The sequence below is a fragment of the Triplophysa dalaica genome, chromosome 18, assembly GCF_015846415.1.
Source record: "Triplophysa dalaica isolate WHDGS20190420 chromosome 18, ASM1584641v1, whole genome shotgun sequence".
In the NCBI taxonomy this organism is placed as follows: Eukaryota; Metazoa; Chordata; class Actinopteri; order Cypriniformes; family Nemacheilidae; genus Triplophysa; species Triplophysa dalaica.
The window spans coordinates 9,221,240-9,238,094 of record NC_079559.1 but is presented as its reverse complement, the minus strand read 5'-3'; the positions used below and the strand labels follow the sequence as shown (position 1 = coordinate 9,238,094).

Sequence of the window (16,855 nt, the reverse complement as noted above, 5' to 3'; positions counted from 1 at the left end):
ATGAAACTACCAAGCCCATGGATCCTACTGTGTCTTAAGAGTCTGCTTTGTTACGTAATAAGAAATGGTTTAAGTCAACTCTTTGTCAAGTCATTTTTAGGAAAAACATGTAGCGTTTACCAACTCTTTTCAATTGAAACTAAACTTTGCTTAAATGTCAATCGTTAACCTTGCTGTACAAGTACACATATTGTTTCAAGGACATTATTGTTAAAATCCCCGTCTGTGTTTATACGACTATTGTGGACTTTTAGTTTGTATTTTGTTACGTGTGATGAAAAACCAGACAGGAAAGGCAGAGGATCCATATGCAGTACATGGTTAAATCAAGGTAAACAGGACAAAACATAACAGGGTAATCCAGACAATTGTGCAACTTAAAACAAAGACTGACCAAACCTCTAACAACGACACAGAACAGATAAAGGAAACACAAGGCTGTAAACACACAGGGTAACTAATGAGAGGGTTAACAAGACACAAAAGATCATGATACAAAAGAACTACAGAAAACTACAACACTAGACTGGAAACAGGAACTAAGACAAACAAACTAAAAGTCCACAATATTCGGGGCAAACACAGAAGTGGATCGTAAAAATTGCAATTGTTTAACTAATATATAGATGCAGGTTGTTCGTTTGTATAGAATGAACTTCAAAGGTTGTATAAGCATAGTTTTTTATGGTGTTTACATAATGCAGAATGAGCTCAAACATATATAAACAGCCAATAATATTCAGCCTTTATTAGGTCAAGTACAGAGAACAGTGTGTTGTCTAAAAGAAAATACATTCCGAAGATCAATCTAGATGGAATCCTATTCTTTATTTTTCTTCAACCTCAGGCACTTTATCATGGAGAAAAAGTCAGGACTAGGCCCAAGTTAAATTTATACATTTAAGTTGCTATTACAAACATGCCTTCAAAAACAATACTTGTGCACATTTTGAGACAAAAGTTGGCACTGATGCATTTTATGATATTTACATTTACACATTATCCAAAGTTACTTTCATTGCATTATACTATACAAGTGTTTCTAAGGATGTACAAAACCCTAGGATGGAACCCACGACTTTGCCGATGCTTGCGCCATGCTTCAACCGCTGAGCTACAGGAAAGCTAGGAAAGGTTTAAACTAGCAACTTACACAACTTACCCAGAGCTTTGGCAGCTTTACCACGGTATCTATAAATATCTATAAATAAGGGAAATACATTGTATTAATGACTGACTTAAGGACTCATTTTATTTTTGATTCTTGATAGTATTGAATTATCTTGTTTATTTTTAACTTTAAAAACCCAAAGCGAAATCTAAAACAGAAAGTATAAAAACAGGAAGTTAACCATTGCCTGGATTTTCCATAATGGACTGGGTTGACACGCAACAGATCTATGACGAATATTTGCATTTACATTAAATTTAGTAATTTAGCAGATGCTTAATAAAGATATGTCAGTGCAAGTTGTTTTAGAAAGCATTTATTCAAACATTTATTTTATTCTAGGACTAATCTCCATTCCTGTCTGGGAAATCCCCTCATAATGACAAAGTTGTACAACATCATATACATAATTTTCTATACAAAACAAGCACATGCATCGACATTTCAATGTAGGAACCATATTTTAGGCCTGCCACATAAAAACTAGCAGATACTGATGAGGAGAGACAGACTGTTAACTTTATAACCACTTAAATGCCAAGCAATTTTGTAGTGACCTTCACATGACGTGTTAACCAGCATTCATTATTGTCCAAATAGTTATTGAACAGTTTTTTTAGCTATTAAAATAAAAAAATGACATAACGTAAACCACCCATACATCTAAAAAAATTTAGTTGGTTAAATGTATGTTACAAATAAAAAGATATTTCCAAATATTCAACTAATAAAATGGCACATAAAAACCAATAACCAAGTTTTTTTTTTTAAATACTAGAGAACTGGTATACAGATGTTATATTCCTCCACCTCTCAATAACAGCAAGATTATGTTTGAATAACGAAACAGAAGTTACAGAAATGTTGTCATTTGGCAGTGCCACAATACATAACAGGAGTTGTGTTAAACACTGCTGGTGTCTACCGTATGACTCTGTACATTACATTTTTGAGTGTAACAGGTATTAATACAAACATCTAAAATAGATTTGTTTTTTACATTTAAATATTCTGTCCTCGAAACAGAAACTCATCATAAAACTGTACAAATTTCCCATATAAATCAAATGATTTATTCCCATAGATGCAATGCGAAAAATGATGGTGTCACTTTAAAATTTACTGGGAGGTAGACAAAAATATTCATCACTTAGTTTCATACCTTTTCTTCATTGTTATGCAGTTTTGGAAAGTCTTAAGGCTACTGTATTCAAGCCTTATCACATGACAACAGGATTTTCACACAAAAAACAAGCTGGCGCTTGTTGCAGCAGTGTGATCAAAGCATAAAAAATCCCTCAATTGGCGTTATTTTTTAATGTGCATGTAGACTTATAGTTCATGTCATCTTTTTGTCCTATGAATGTTTTGGAAGAGAAAGGGATATATACTCCTATTGTGCCATAGCCTGAACAAATATTGTTCATGTTTGCTGATATGATAAATATTGAGGGTTGCAAGTTTCAGGTTCAGAGGTCACAGGTGTATATTCTGTATTAGAATTTGGCCTTCATATGCTGTTGTGTCACCCGGTTCTGTCAGTGACCACCCACGCCCTTCTGTCCAGTCACCCATTCCACTATGATGAAGGAGATGCTCATTATCATGAAGATAAAACCCATCGCCACAAACAAAATGACCTGGAAAACGAAACACAAAATGAATGCTTGTAACTTGACCTTGAATAAAACGCAAGTTGCAGATTCTCACCTGAATCTTTGGCCGTGATTTCAACGGCTCCTGTTCTTCAGGGACGATGCGAAGGTAGAATACTCCCGGCAGAATGAATATGAGGCTGGGAGCCGACGTGGCACCTGAAACCCAACGACAAACGTTATTCCTCAAATTTCTCCTTTTGAAGTATGTTAATATTGCACATAAAATCATCTTCAACGCATCATCAGAACAGACTTACCAATGAAGCCGAAAATGTCGCGAATGTTCTCCACGAAGATGACAAGCAGGTTGACAGCAAAAAGCAGACACACGGTGATGGAGATGTGAATCACCCAGTGAAAGGGCTTATCAGGGAACAGAAGCTGAAGGATAGCACGCCGTATCTGAGGAGGTACACAAAAAATACTGTTTTACAGTCTTACATGTAAAAGGAAACTTGTACGCATGTAAAGTTTGTGATTGTCAATGAGTGTGTCATGTGTGTGTACCGGAAACAGGACGACAGGAACGGTCAGTGTTACTGCCACCAGAACAGCCAGCCGAACACAGAGCATCAGGGTGTCTGTTTTGTTGTACATCTCCAAAAGTTCTGACTGCACATTTTCTACAAGCACACACAAACATGCATGTAAATGGTATGAAATTAACATGGATGATGTAAATAAAATGAAAGGTTTTACTGAATTCACCTTACCATAGAAGGTGAGGTATCCAAAGATGGCAGTCAGCAGGTACATAATAAACATGGCCATAATGGAGACATTAGCAACTCTTTGCATGCGTTTCTTGTTTGGCCTGGTGTAAGAGACCAAACAGATTTGCAAATAAATCAATTAGGAATCAAATCAATATGTGGAGTAGGTTTATGGTAGATTATGGAGCATGTAAAATACTTACTGTTTGAGTTCTGTGTAGATGGGCAGCACTTCCGGGTGACACACAAAAGCAAACGCTATAATAGGAATGGTAAAAGCAGTCTGCAACAAAACCAGAAAATCAATGAAATCCCTGCGGTTAAAGTAACACACATTTGTAGCTGACGTAAGATGACTCACATTTGAGTTGAGAGTGCAGAGTTTGGCTTCACATGTATCGGAGGTGTAGTGTACGGTATGGTTGAGCAGAGTGCTGTTACGGCTGTGTTGTCCAGAACAATCTGTGACAAACTTTTTGTAGATTACCTTTTAAGACACAATGCAACGAGACACTTCTGTTAGTGATGGACATGATTACCAAGACTGTTGGTGGCATTTCAGTGATGTAAATAGGTGGATAGATGGATGGACTCACAGATGTGAGGAAGAACACCATACAGGTGAGGGAGAAGCCACTGGTGTAACCTAAATACCCTATGAGTGATAGATAAAAATGATTCCATTATAGCTTATATAGTTTTATTGTGATCAATTGTGTTTGCTTTAGCGGAAATACAGTATTAGCACAAGTAATGCCTTTCCAAAAAATGTGAGAAGCAAAATAAACAGCTTAAATAAGATGCTTTGGAAACATTTAAGAAAGCCTCCATGGTTGACACCGAACTCCCCAGTGCAGGTGCTTAAATGATCAGGATATATGAAAATATATATTAATGAATAAACACATAAATGAATGAAAGGATGGGAACGTACCAAGTCGTTTTAGTAATGCCAGGGGAAAAATGACAAAGATGCTAACGATAATGATGAGGTATTTTCCATTAACAAACCACTCACTGCCAAAAAAACACACAAACGTCATTTCCACAAGTCTGAAAAATGAACAAGGACAGCAACTATTATAATGTCAAACTCACTGCGAGTCATCTGGCATCCCCTTAAGACCCAGTATAATATTGGGTAGCTCAGTCTTCACAATGAAGAGATAACTGGACATTGCTGTTGGGTCAAACGAAGAACAGAAGTATTGCATTACATCTGTATTATGTACTTAGATTGTAAACATTTACAAAAATGTAAATCTGGTTAAACTCTATGGAGAGTGCAAACAATATATAATATATATATATATATTATATATATATATATATATATATATATATATATATATATATATATATATATATATATATGAAACAAGCGATTTTATCACACCTTTAATTCTGTGTAACAAACTTAGATGTTGCAGCAACATATGCTTAATCACTAACCTGAAATAATTAATTATATATAATATTATTTTTTATATTATACTGTATTTCTCTCCTTCTTCGTTTCAATAAATTCTTTTTTTGAGGATGAATATTTTTGGCAACCTCACTGAATTTGTGCAAGAGGATGAAATTATATTATTATACTAAAGTGTTGCGAATGACATTAGCCGCGATGTTGTTTTACATTACCTCCAATATTGTGCAATGTTATGATGCACGCGGCCACGACTTTCCCAGGTGGACCAAATGCTCGGTTCCCAAGTTGTTCGTATGCACGAATTCCTAAACAAACAAAAAAGAAAAATTAAAAACCTGCGCAGTTAACTGGGACGAAGTGTCAGGTCGTAGAAGAAAAAAACGTTGATCTTACGGCGCTGCGTAGACCGATGGGCCTATGACATCAAAGTACCGCCGGCACTGTGAGAAACAGTCTGCTCTCGCGGTACTTTGATGTCATAAACAGACATTGGTCAGCGCAGCCCTGCATGAAGTCGAATACCAAACACTCACCAACCACTCCTGCGCTCTTCAGAAGAAGGTGTATAGAGTACGCAGAAAGAAGAGCTATACTTATCAACAGTACTCTGAAAGAAATTTAGAAGATAAACGTTAGTGTTAAATTAACAGCGACACAGTAAAGTAAAAATGCGATGTAATGTTTGTTAACTGGGAAATGTTTATAACCGTGTAAACACTGCCACCCAGTGTCTAACAATTGTACAACAAGATTCTTAAAAAGGCCTTGTGGAGACTTATGTGATAAAGTAGCTTAACTGTAACCCACACAGTACCTTAGTGTATTGTCTCACAACATATACAAAATGGATTATATGAGATGTTAACATTCTTAATTTTAATGTTCCAGCTGAAATCTAAACATGTCAGTTGCATGAGCACCCGCATGATTTCAGTCAGATCTACAACTGTGTGTGGTCTTGTCCTGTGACCGCCCTTAACATTTACAAAAATCAACTACAGTAGTCTATTGTGTTAAACTGTGTTTTAAGTTTGATGGGTCTTCTTGTAGCAAAATAGATTTGTAAGTGTCAAGGTCTCTTGTTCTGTTAAATGGCTGCTGTTTTAATAAAGCACTTGTCAATACTTATTTCTAAATAGTTAAAGGAGGCTTTCGCATGATTGTTCCTGACCGTCTCTTAAAGTTACATGATACCTCAGCACAAGAAACATGCAAATTGTGACTTGTATTTGTATATAGGTGGAGTCAACTCAGGTTTGTGTGATGCTGACAAACATTTCATGACTGTGCAAACACAAAGAAGCTCTTTCTGGCAATGCATCATAACTAAATACCAGAGACATTTATTGACCCCAAAGGGAAACATGGTTCTGCTTATATTTGTAAACAAATTGACCAAAAATGCATACTTTTGCATTACAAATTTGATTCACAAGCATCTATGTTTATGGAATAAAAGAAATACTGTGAATAATTTTGGTTGTAAACTTTTATAAATCACTCCCTATCTTACCTTGTTCGACTGGTTTATCAAATAGTCCGCTCTCACGCACTCATTTGCATTGATAAATGTAGTTTCACTTACATAAAAAGGATGATGCCAGTGTTGGCCATGGCATAAGCCAGTCCCAGAATCCCACTGCCCATTATGGCATTACTGAGGTTGAAAATAGACATTCCAAATGAAGTTTTCCCCTCAAACTAGAAAAAGCAGAATGACAATAGTTATGCATTTATAAAACAGAAAGCAAACATTGAAATGATAGGAATGTCAGATATGTGAACATTACAGTCTACTGCTTAAATAATAACATTCTATAAGTTAACATTTTCATGTAACTTCATGTACAATATCAAGGTGAAGTCAGACGTTATTATCACTGTTACATCTGTAATTTGCTGTGTTGTGTTTCTAATCAGTTTCACTCTGCCTTCACAAAAGACTTGTGTTTATGTGGCATTAACTCTTAAATTTAAAATCATACTTACGTCTGTAAACTTTGTCTCTATCTTCCCATTGCTCTCATTGGGAAGGAATGTATCGCCTTCTGATATGTTTTCAAGGCCATCAAATCTATATAATATAAGCAAAATACAACATTTATTATTAATTGATTGACTTCTTTGCAATTGGAGGTGGAACATTTTCATCAGTTTTGATGTTATCTGTCCCACAAAGGAAACTGCTTAGAGGAAACTGCAGGAAATGACACAGATGCTGAATACTTTGATGCTTATGCAGGGGGGAAACTCTTCCACTCAATTTCTCTGACTGTTTTTAGGTGCTGAATTAACAAATTCCATTAAGCACTCACAAATATTAAGTGAATCACGCCTTATAGAATCTGACTTTAGTACCAAGATGTTAACTTTCAAAAAGGCATTTTTATTTTACCTCATGTCATTTAAAACCTGTAGGCTATGTGACTCTTTCTTCTATGAAACACAAAAGATAATATTTTGAGAAACGTGTCAGTGGTTATGTGCCTTGTGGAGGTCAATGGGGCCATATTGTTTGGTAACTGAGATTCAATAAAGTATCTTCTTTCCTGATCTGCAGAAGTCATTATAAGGAAATGATGAACACATGTGTTTTTTGTTTTTGCGTGAATCTAACAAAAAAAAGTATAAAGCACGGATGAAGAAATCACCCATAATAACTCTAAACAAGCTACATTCTGGTCATTGAAACGATCAGTTTCTGCCAATCTCCTATTACTCTTGAGTGCCTATACAAGTCAAGTCAAGTCAAGTGTGCTTTATTGTCAATTCTTCCACATGTACAGTACATACATACAGAGAATCGAAATTGCGTTACTCTCAGACCCTTGGTGCATACAAATAACATTAAACACTGACAGTAGACGTTGAAATAAAGATAAATACGATTTAACCATATGTACATATAAACTATATGGATATACAAATGAGGACATTGTAGAACAATAAAAAAAATAAAAATAAAGAGAGATAAAGTGACAATTGGCACATGGCAGATAAAGTGCAAACCAGTTGAATAAAAATAATACTGTGCTTATGAGAGTAGTGCAAGAAAAAAAGAACAGTCTTTTTATCAGACTGTCAGAAGAGGTAGATTTCAGACAATGCTGGATGAGGTAGAGATCATTGCTGCAGTGATGCACAAAGTGACTGGTGCGGGTCACAGTTGTAAAGGGGGGGGGGGATCGTAGTGTCAGAGTTCAGTGTTGCTTGGGGTTAAAAAGGGGAGGGGGGGCAAGGACGGGAGGGAGTTCAGCTTCCTGACAGCCTGATGGATGAAGCTGTCCTTCAGTCTGCTGGTCCTCGCCTGGAGACTCCGCAGTCTCCTCCCTGATGGCAGCAGACTGAAGAAGCTGTGTGTCGGGTGGGTGGGATCGCCTGCAATGCTGAGGGCTTTGTACATAGTATTGCATACATCGTATCTATTTAGTGTGATCAAATTTATAAAAGAGAGCTACAGCTGTCCGATTACTTCCGGAAAAACACGAACTGCTGGAGGCAGACAGTGTGACGGAACTACAGCATGAGCAGGCATGGGCGTAAATCTCATTTAACAGTAGGGGGTGACAATACATGTACAATTTCTCAAGAGCAATTTTTGGAGGGGACACAAATAATACAGTCAAAATTGTACTTACTACGACACTAAGCGACAATATGCATTAGGTTTAAAGGTTTATCATGCAGACTTGCAGTCATATTATAACTGAACTGAACTGTGAACAATAAAGATTATTCCATTTATATATATTTTTTGTCTTTGTTGTGAAGACAGGAACTACCCATGATACTACATGTTGACATTGAGTCACTTTTTTAAACAGTTTTAAAATGTTATCCTGATTTATACTGCAACATTGTTTGACAAAGTAACCGTACATCGACATTATTGAGTGGTTGTTATTTTCCCCTGTAGTGCCCAATCTCCGCTAACAAAACTGTTCATGTTCGTGTACCCAAACAAACTTAAATTCTGTGTTGTACTCGTTGATGAATCGCCCGAGATTGAGTAAACTGAATGTTTATCCGCTGCGCACATACTGCACAAACAGATGCTGAGAAAACGATCCTCTCCCACTGAATGAAAGCTGTGCACCTTTTGTGGACTTTAGATATAGTGCCAACGTCACAAAACTGTAACCGGTATGTTCGCGGCTGTGTGTGACAGGCGACCTGAATGGCAGGATCGGTGGCCAAGTGTTGCGGTTGATGTTCACATCATGTCAGGTCGCTTAAAATATAACAATGAATGCGAAACGGCTTCGGCGTGTTAGTTGCAGTGTGTGAAGTCCTATGTAACAAGCTAACGTCAACTAGCTAAGTAACGTATTAATCGCTAACATAGCAGATTCATGAAAAAATACATCGGTAATCAGCATTTTTTTTAAACAACTAATTTATTAATGAATCAGCATGAACTACATTAAAGAGAATCACTTCATTTAAAGTGAATAAAATATCCTTCTTACTGGAGTGCAACAACCACTGATGAACTGAGCCGCATACCTGACTTGAATGTGTTGCGCAATGCGCAGGTGATATAAACGTGGAGAGCAGCATTGGGCCAAACCACCCAGAGGCAGGGGGAACTCAACAGTTTCTAAATTTAAAACGCAATTTTTGCTTTTGTATTTTCTACTAATTACACAATTAGATTAGATAAACATACATATATTTATGACAATAGCGAATTTAATTGATCGAGGGGGGGACAACCCTCGGATAGAGGGGGACATGTCCCCTCCGTCCCCCCCCGGAATTTACGCCCATGTGAGCGGGCAACACATTATCGCATTAATCCCTTCCTGTTTTTATATTATGCATTTACACGCCGATTGCCAACGAATTTATGGATGATTTATGGACAGATTTTTTTAAACTAGACATCATACACTTGCAGACTTGTTAGTTTAAGATAGAAACACACTATAAAATATGCAGACTGACACAGACTTTCTCCAACAAGTCCAGACTGAAAATCTGGGCAAAATCTGAGCAAAAGTCTTGTAGTATTTTAGCCTTTAGTTTCATTTACAGCATGCAGTTCACCTCCGGCATTTTTTAGCACTGGAACCGCGCCATCTATCAGTTCTCCAAAAATCCAAATCCTTTGTTATACTGTATGTCCACCATTTGTATAACATCCATCACTTGCTACGTTTATATGGACAAATGTAATCCTCTTAAAAAATCCAATCCGAATTAAAATGCTCCATATAAAAACGTCAATCAAATTTAAAATAGCCCAAAAACGATTGAAATTTCAATCAGATTGTAAGGGGTGGTTTATGCCGTTTGTAATCCGCTTGATAGGACATGTAAACACTTGATCAGATTGAAAACCTAAGTAGGAAGTTTTGAACATGTCATGTGCAAAGACGAAGCTGGGTCGTAGGCCTACAGACGTTAGGGCACATGATGCACGGAACGAGAAGTTGTTGCTAAAGAAACCAAAAGACATAAATCTGAAAAAGAGGTTCAAATTTGCATATGCTGTCACCTGTTAACTGTCAGAGCCCTTTTTGAGCCTACACATGAAAACGCATGTTGGTAACTCATGAATTCTTTGTAATACAGATTTACGGTTGGTCTCGTTGGAAAAAGAAAGCTGATTATTGCTTAAAAAAATTACAAACACAAAAATAAAACATAGGTATGTTGCTAGGTTTATTGTAAAAAACAAATCAAAATAGTTTACGTTTTTCTTTGATTAAAAATACATCAAAAATATTACACATTTACAATACGGTGTAAGACAAAATCTAAGAACACTCTTTATAAAAAAGAATCAATCTCTCTCCCTACATAAATTATTTAAAAAAAACACCAAAGAAGTCTGAATTCTAGAGTCTTTGACCTTTCCAATGATACATAGTTTTTCATGATGCGATTAGAAATCACATGCACAATATTGACGCAAACTTAGGTGTCCTATATACGGGACAGGTGACAGTTAACTGAACATATTTTACGCATTTAAAATGTCTTTACTGTCTCATGCGAGTCAAAACATGATACATATGCAGATGTACAAACATATGCTAATCATACAATTTTGTTTGTATCCGTAGTACCGAACATTTCTTTTATTTATTGTTTACTAACATGTGGTTTGGAATGGTTTACTGGTTTTACCATGATAGTCGCTGTAACGACCTTGTTTCCAAAACAATGTACATGACATATTTTGCGTTATAAATTGTTCATTACTATGCTGGCGTCTGTGACAAAAATAAACATATCCGTGCTTATAACTTTGTTTGAGGAGCCGTTTGTGTGATTATTGTAATGAGTGCTGCCAGTTTCTGTTTATATAGGAATAGACTTTTTAAAAAAACTTTTCCAAAACAAGTTGAACTACTGGGGGAGAGTATGAAGCACAGAAATACTACGTCATATGTCCAACTCGTTTTTTAACAAGTTGACCATGTTAAGCGACAAGCCTGCACGTTCAACAGTGTAAAGAAGTCAGGATGCATGACATAGCATGTTATCCCGCCTTTAATTTGATGGTTTGTTATCACCTGCACACCCTCAAGTTGCTCTAAGCATGGTTTGAAACAAAAGATCAGTTAGTTACTATCAGAATGTTACAGCTTCTCTTTTGCAAGCAACAAAAATGCTGGTCATGCTGATTCAAGCAACTGAACTAACCTTCACTTTGAGTTTAAAAGAAAACTGTATGAACTAATAGACTCACTAAGCTCCTTATTTCTAAGAACTATTATTGTTGTTGTTATTATTTATTTACTTATTTTATAGTTTAAAAGACTTATGCCAATGGACCAGGTGAGCCAAGGATTGCCACTGACGCCCCCTTCAAAAAACACAGGTACATGATGCCAATGATCTGTGAAATATTTAATAAAGTACGTTTTTGATCTCCGTAAACATGCTGTTGTGGAAACTCACCCGTTCTCCAGTGTGATTTTGTCAGGACTGAAATCATGATGACCGTTTGCCATTTTTTGTAGTTCCATGTTGGTCTATCGAAGACACAATCCTCTAAAAGACTGTATTCAAGTCCTCAAACTGAAACACAGATAACAGTTCTCGGATTAGTAAAGGAAAATCTTTTAAACTGAAACCCCCCCCAAAAAAAACATTTCCTCACAAAACATCAGTGGTTGTGAAATGAAAACATTGAAATGGGATGATTTTATAAGGAAATTGTTTTTTGAGTTCTAATGCATTTTAGGTGCTCAAACGCGTTTAACAGCTTGTTTTATAGTACTTAAGTGAGATAACATCACTTGGGGAGTTACAGGAACATATAGTTTCTTACAAAAACACGTCAAAGAGTAAGACAAAGAAAGTGAATCAAAGAAGCATTGAGAAATGTTTCCAAATGTTACCAGACATTCCTCTGAGCCTCATTACTGAATACTATCAAGACACCTAATGGAAAAAATTGTCTTGATATGAAACAGATGTTTGTGTTTCCAACACGGAACAGGCTTTACTTTGAAGCTCAGTGTTTGTAATCGTATGGTTCGTGAAGGTTTATTTATTGTAAACAGTGCAAAAATCTTTTTTGAATATGTGGGCGGTCCAAATAGACGCTAGTTTGAGAGTTGACAGGTTAAAGGACTCCCACTTTTAGCCTAACAACACTATGGAATACTTCACAAATGTTTTATTTCCATATATTAAATATTAAAGGACCAGTCTGTGAAATCTAGTGGCGAGGATGCAAATTGCAACCAATGGCTCACTCTACCCCTCCCCCTCCCTTTCAAAGCAATACAAACTGATAGAATCCGCTCATTCTAAGGTAGTAAAGAAAAACGCTTCATTATGAACACATAGTTATGTCAATTATATTGCATTTCTGTCAATGGATCCCCCAAATAATTACACACTGGACCTTTAATTTCATTACATTTGAAACATAATCCGTCTAAGAACAAGTGCTTCTTCATCTCTTCTCTCTGTTTGGTTTGACATAATGAGGGTGACAGGGCACAAGCCAGCATATGTTGTGTTTACAGTATGAATCAATACCAAGAATTGAAACAGGCAGGTGTATCCTATTGCATACCAGGACAAATAACACGAAACCATCTGATGCAAACGTTCGTGAGCTTGCACTCAATGCACTCAACAAGGAACAAATTATGAAAAAGTGCCAATGCTATTTCGAGCTATTAGGTTAGGAAATGCTTACAGAGACTCAGTCTAATCTGCTTGGCAGCACATACAGAATGAAAGGATACTGTCAGGTCATTTAAAATACCAAGTGCTTTGGATTTTCAAAATAGTTGTCCGCCAAAATGGGTCTGGGCTAGACAATATTTGTGATTAAGCATTCCACAAGTGAATATAAAACATATAAATGTATTATTGTACCACCACAACGGCGCTTAGTACATTTCAGCGGGTCTCTTGGAAATGAACCCATGATCAAGCATGGCTGGTTTACACACTACCACTGACAGAAAGATTTTATTCTGTACAATGTATCATGAGATTGTATAAAAAGGACAGAAAGTGAGATGAACAGATATCTTTATCAATTGGATTTAACAGCTTTCCATCATCGAAAGTCTGTAGCTACTTGGTAAAAATGTACAATGTGTATGTTATAGAGATTATTGCAAAACACCAAACGTAATGACTGGTGTGTATTGAAATAAATTGTGTTTATTACTCAAGTGTGTGAAGAAGCTCTATATACAAATTCAGTGTTTGGCCACATGTCTTTTTCTGATGCAACACTTCAGCTGTATTGAAACAGAATCTACCTCCCAACACACCCTTGTTCAAACACACACACACACACTATTCCAGGAGGAAGTTAGTAAGTTAAGTGACTACTCACCACTGTGTGAAGAAGAGAAATGTATCAAAAATCTCTATTATAGTATCAAATGTTCTTAAATTAGCAAGTCCGTTCATTTAAGATTTGTTTCCGTGTTGCCGTAGTGAAGCTGTCCGTCTGTTTGAGTTGTACGTCCTAACTACTTACCTGCGTTCAGAGAGGGAGGAGGGGCTATGAGTCACACCAAAGCTGGATGAGTGTGCACCTATGTATTGTTTGTTAAGGTACAGTCTGGCCTTATGCAAGCGTATTTTTATCACACTTTCTTTTTCAGCTTCAAAATATTGCATCTAGACAGCATTACAGTTAAAATATTCTTCAAAATTAGCATTCAGGTCAATCATTGCCAGTGTTTGGGCTCAAATGTTTATTGTTTAAAAAACAGGAGTGTTTAATTGGGTAAGGGGTGTATTATGAACTGCATGTTTAAGTGTTGGGAGAAGGAATTAGAGGATTATGTGTATGTGTGTGTGTGTGTGTTCTGTTAAGTAATGTGATTAGAAGATCAAGTATTTTTTAGGGCTGCCTGGATGCACCTGCTGTGCGAGATCTGGAAGTGAACCAACAAACAGAAAGCTTTTTACAGCTGTCTGTGTTTTGACTGTACTTGCAATAGAAAATAGATAAAAAATAAAATAATGATGATGACTGTGACACAAACATTTCACAGTTGCCATGGATGATAAGAAGATGCAAATATGACAAAGCCATTTTTATATTTCTGTAGAATACGGCATCATACTTGAAACATTTAATACAATGTGTTGATAACCTAAAGGTTTATGAAATAATATTAAATTTTAACTTTATTTTCTGTGTGTCGCCAAAGCAAATCCTGCAATATTCACACAGACTAAACGAGTTTCGACATTCTATTCGTTTAGGCTATTTCAATAGGGAATATACTATGACAGTCTATGGCAAAATATTTGACAGACTGAGTAACCACGTAAAGTACTTAATATTTGTCTGGGAAAACTATGTGTAAACAGATTTGAGAAATCTCAATAGTAATTATTCGGGATGCCGAGACCAGTATCGGTATCGGACCCGATACTAAACTGATGTGCTCATACTCGTAAAAATGGACATTCATTTATTTGTTTTTTTTATCATAATGTGTTTAAGGTGAAGTTGTTTTTAACTTTGAAGGTATTCTATTTTTTAGGCAAAGGGTCTGAAAGACGATACCATGGTTGCTCTCTTTCTTTCGGACAGGTATGTACATGCTTCTAGAAGAATTGAATGGATTTAGTTTTTAATTCGTTACAGTGGCTTTACGAAATACATTCATAAGTTTGGAGGAGGCGTGGCTTTGGACAGCGAATCGCTTACAGGGTGGGATTATAGTTTCAGCGCTAACTTTGACTGAATGGTTATTTGTGGAATCAAAGATGGTTCTTCTATGGGATCATTTATTTTTATGAGTTTAGTCCGATAAGGAGCAGCTAGCAAGCTAATCATGAAAATAAAAATACTTAATAAACAAAAAAACACTAACATTTAACACTAGCAGTTACAACATATAACATTACACATTATACTGTACTATACTACTACAGGATGGTGTAATGCAAAACAGGAACTAGCTTTTAAGAATTAAGATTGCATATGCCTAGTCACACACACTACGCTGCAGTGTCATAATTCTACTTTTGACACATCCTTTGTTTCAGTGCCTTGTGGGTTAAAAAGACCTACACAAAGCTTTACAGTACATGAGTCAAAACACTTTATATGTGTAATGGTCTATATTTTTCATTTAACCAGAAAAGGTTAACTTTTGACACTTTAAATTTACCAAAGAATGAGTACTTTCCACACATTCCAAGAAATTCAGATATTGTCAAAGTAGTATAGATAACCACAGGATGTAAGAGTGTGTTCCTGCCTTACAAAGCTTTTAGATAAAGATATCTGTTCAGTGGCAGATTTTCCACACATATACATTGTGTAGACATATCTTAAACGAACAGTGTCCAGGAAATGTTTCAACCAAACATTCAGATGACCAGTGACAAAGCAGCTATGCCCTGTTGATACCTGTATGATAATCTGGAACTAAAATATTATAATGGGTATACGTAAAGTTGATGTTGTGACCTGAATAGTAAAAATACATCAATGTTTGAGTGTTTGAATGCATTGTACATTAAGATAAAAATGTTTATGTCCATGTGGATTATACAGTATCCGCCCTCATTACGTTCATTACTTAAAAGTCACTACATCCTGTCACATGTGAATCTGTAGTGCGTGTGTGTGTAAAAGGGAGAAAAAGTTCATTTTATGATATCCAAATTCAACATAATATATAATACATAATACAATACAACTTTGCTATGTTTAAACACAGAAACATTGTAAAGATGTTTGTAAACCAAAGACAAAAAGTGTGGTTGAGCTACATTTATAATGATATTGTCTATAGCTGCCATGTGCTGAATGGAGATATAATGAATGGCGCTACATATGAGTCAAGAAACAGATGAATAATTAACCAGCCATCCTAAAAAACGCTGAATGCCATCTGTTAATGATGTAGTGGTTGAGAGAGAATATTTGAGAGTTATTGTCTTACCTTTCTGACACTTTAGGAAAGAATCTTTAAGCAGTAATGGAACTTCTCACATGTCCTCCAGAATGTACACAGACAAGATGATATATATAGGTTACTTGTATTCCCGACTAATGGTTTGATACTCCAAGGAGTGAAATAATATGATATATATTAAAGAAAGATGAGAGGAAGAGAGAGCGTCAACGGAAGGTTTGTCAGTCACACATAATTTTTTTTTAAAAGAGCGGGTTCCAGTTTGTCCCGCCCTTTTCTCTGTATTCAAGCTGTGGTACAAGTATGTGGAAAGACTTTATAAACTTGGCAAGAAAACTATTGAAGTCTATGAGATGTCCTCACCAACACATTGAAACAAACCTGTGTGTGTGCGCTCGCTTTAACCCTACAAATGTCCCCACAAGGATAATAGGACTATAATTTTTTTTTACCGTGTGAGGACATTTGTTGTCTCAATGAGAAAAACTGCTTAAAAATCACACTAA

The 16,855-nt window shown here is 36.1% G+C and overlaps 1 protein-coding gene across 2 annotated transcripts; it reads right to left on the bottom strand.

Annotated features, from left to right (window-relative positions):
* Positions 1–1,471: 1,471 nt before the first annotated feature.
* slc38a5a (solute carrier family 38 member 5a) lies at positions 1,472–16,600 on the bottom strand. Of its 2 annotated transcripts, none has more exons than XM_056773317.1 (16): positions 16,377–16,600; positions 11,887–12,006; positions 6,964–7,048; positions 6,560–6,675; positions 5,508–5,581; positions 5,187–5,279; positions 4,641–4,722; positions 4,477–4,559; positions 4,139–4,197; positions 3,904–4,029; positions 3,746–3,825; positions 3,543–3,643; positions 3,337–3,452; positions 3,087–3,231; positions 2,882–2,985; positions 1,472–2,811 (listed from the first exon to the last, which is right to left on the bottom strand). In XM_056773317.1, the coding sequence occupies exons 2-16, from the start codon at positions 11,952–11,954 to the stop codon at positions 2,710–2,712; spliced, it is 1,434 nt and encodes a 477-aa protein (XP_056629295.1). In that variant the 5' UTR covers positions 11,955–12,006; positions 16,377–16,600; the 3' UTR covers positions 1,472–2,709. The 2 variants fall into 2 exon arrangements, with proteins under 2 accessions (XP_056629295.1, XP_056629293.1); XM_056773315.1 differs by lacking the exon at positions 16,377–16,600 and adding an exon at positions 13,796–13,955.
* Between the last annotated feature and the right edge of the window lie 255 nt (positions 16,601–16,855).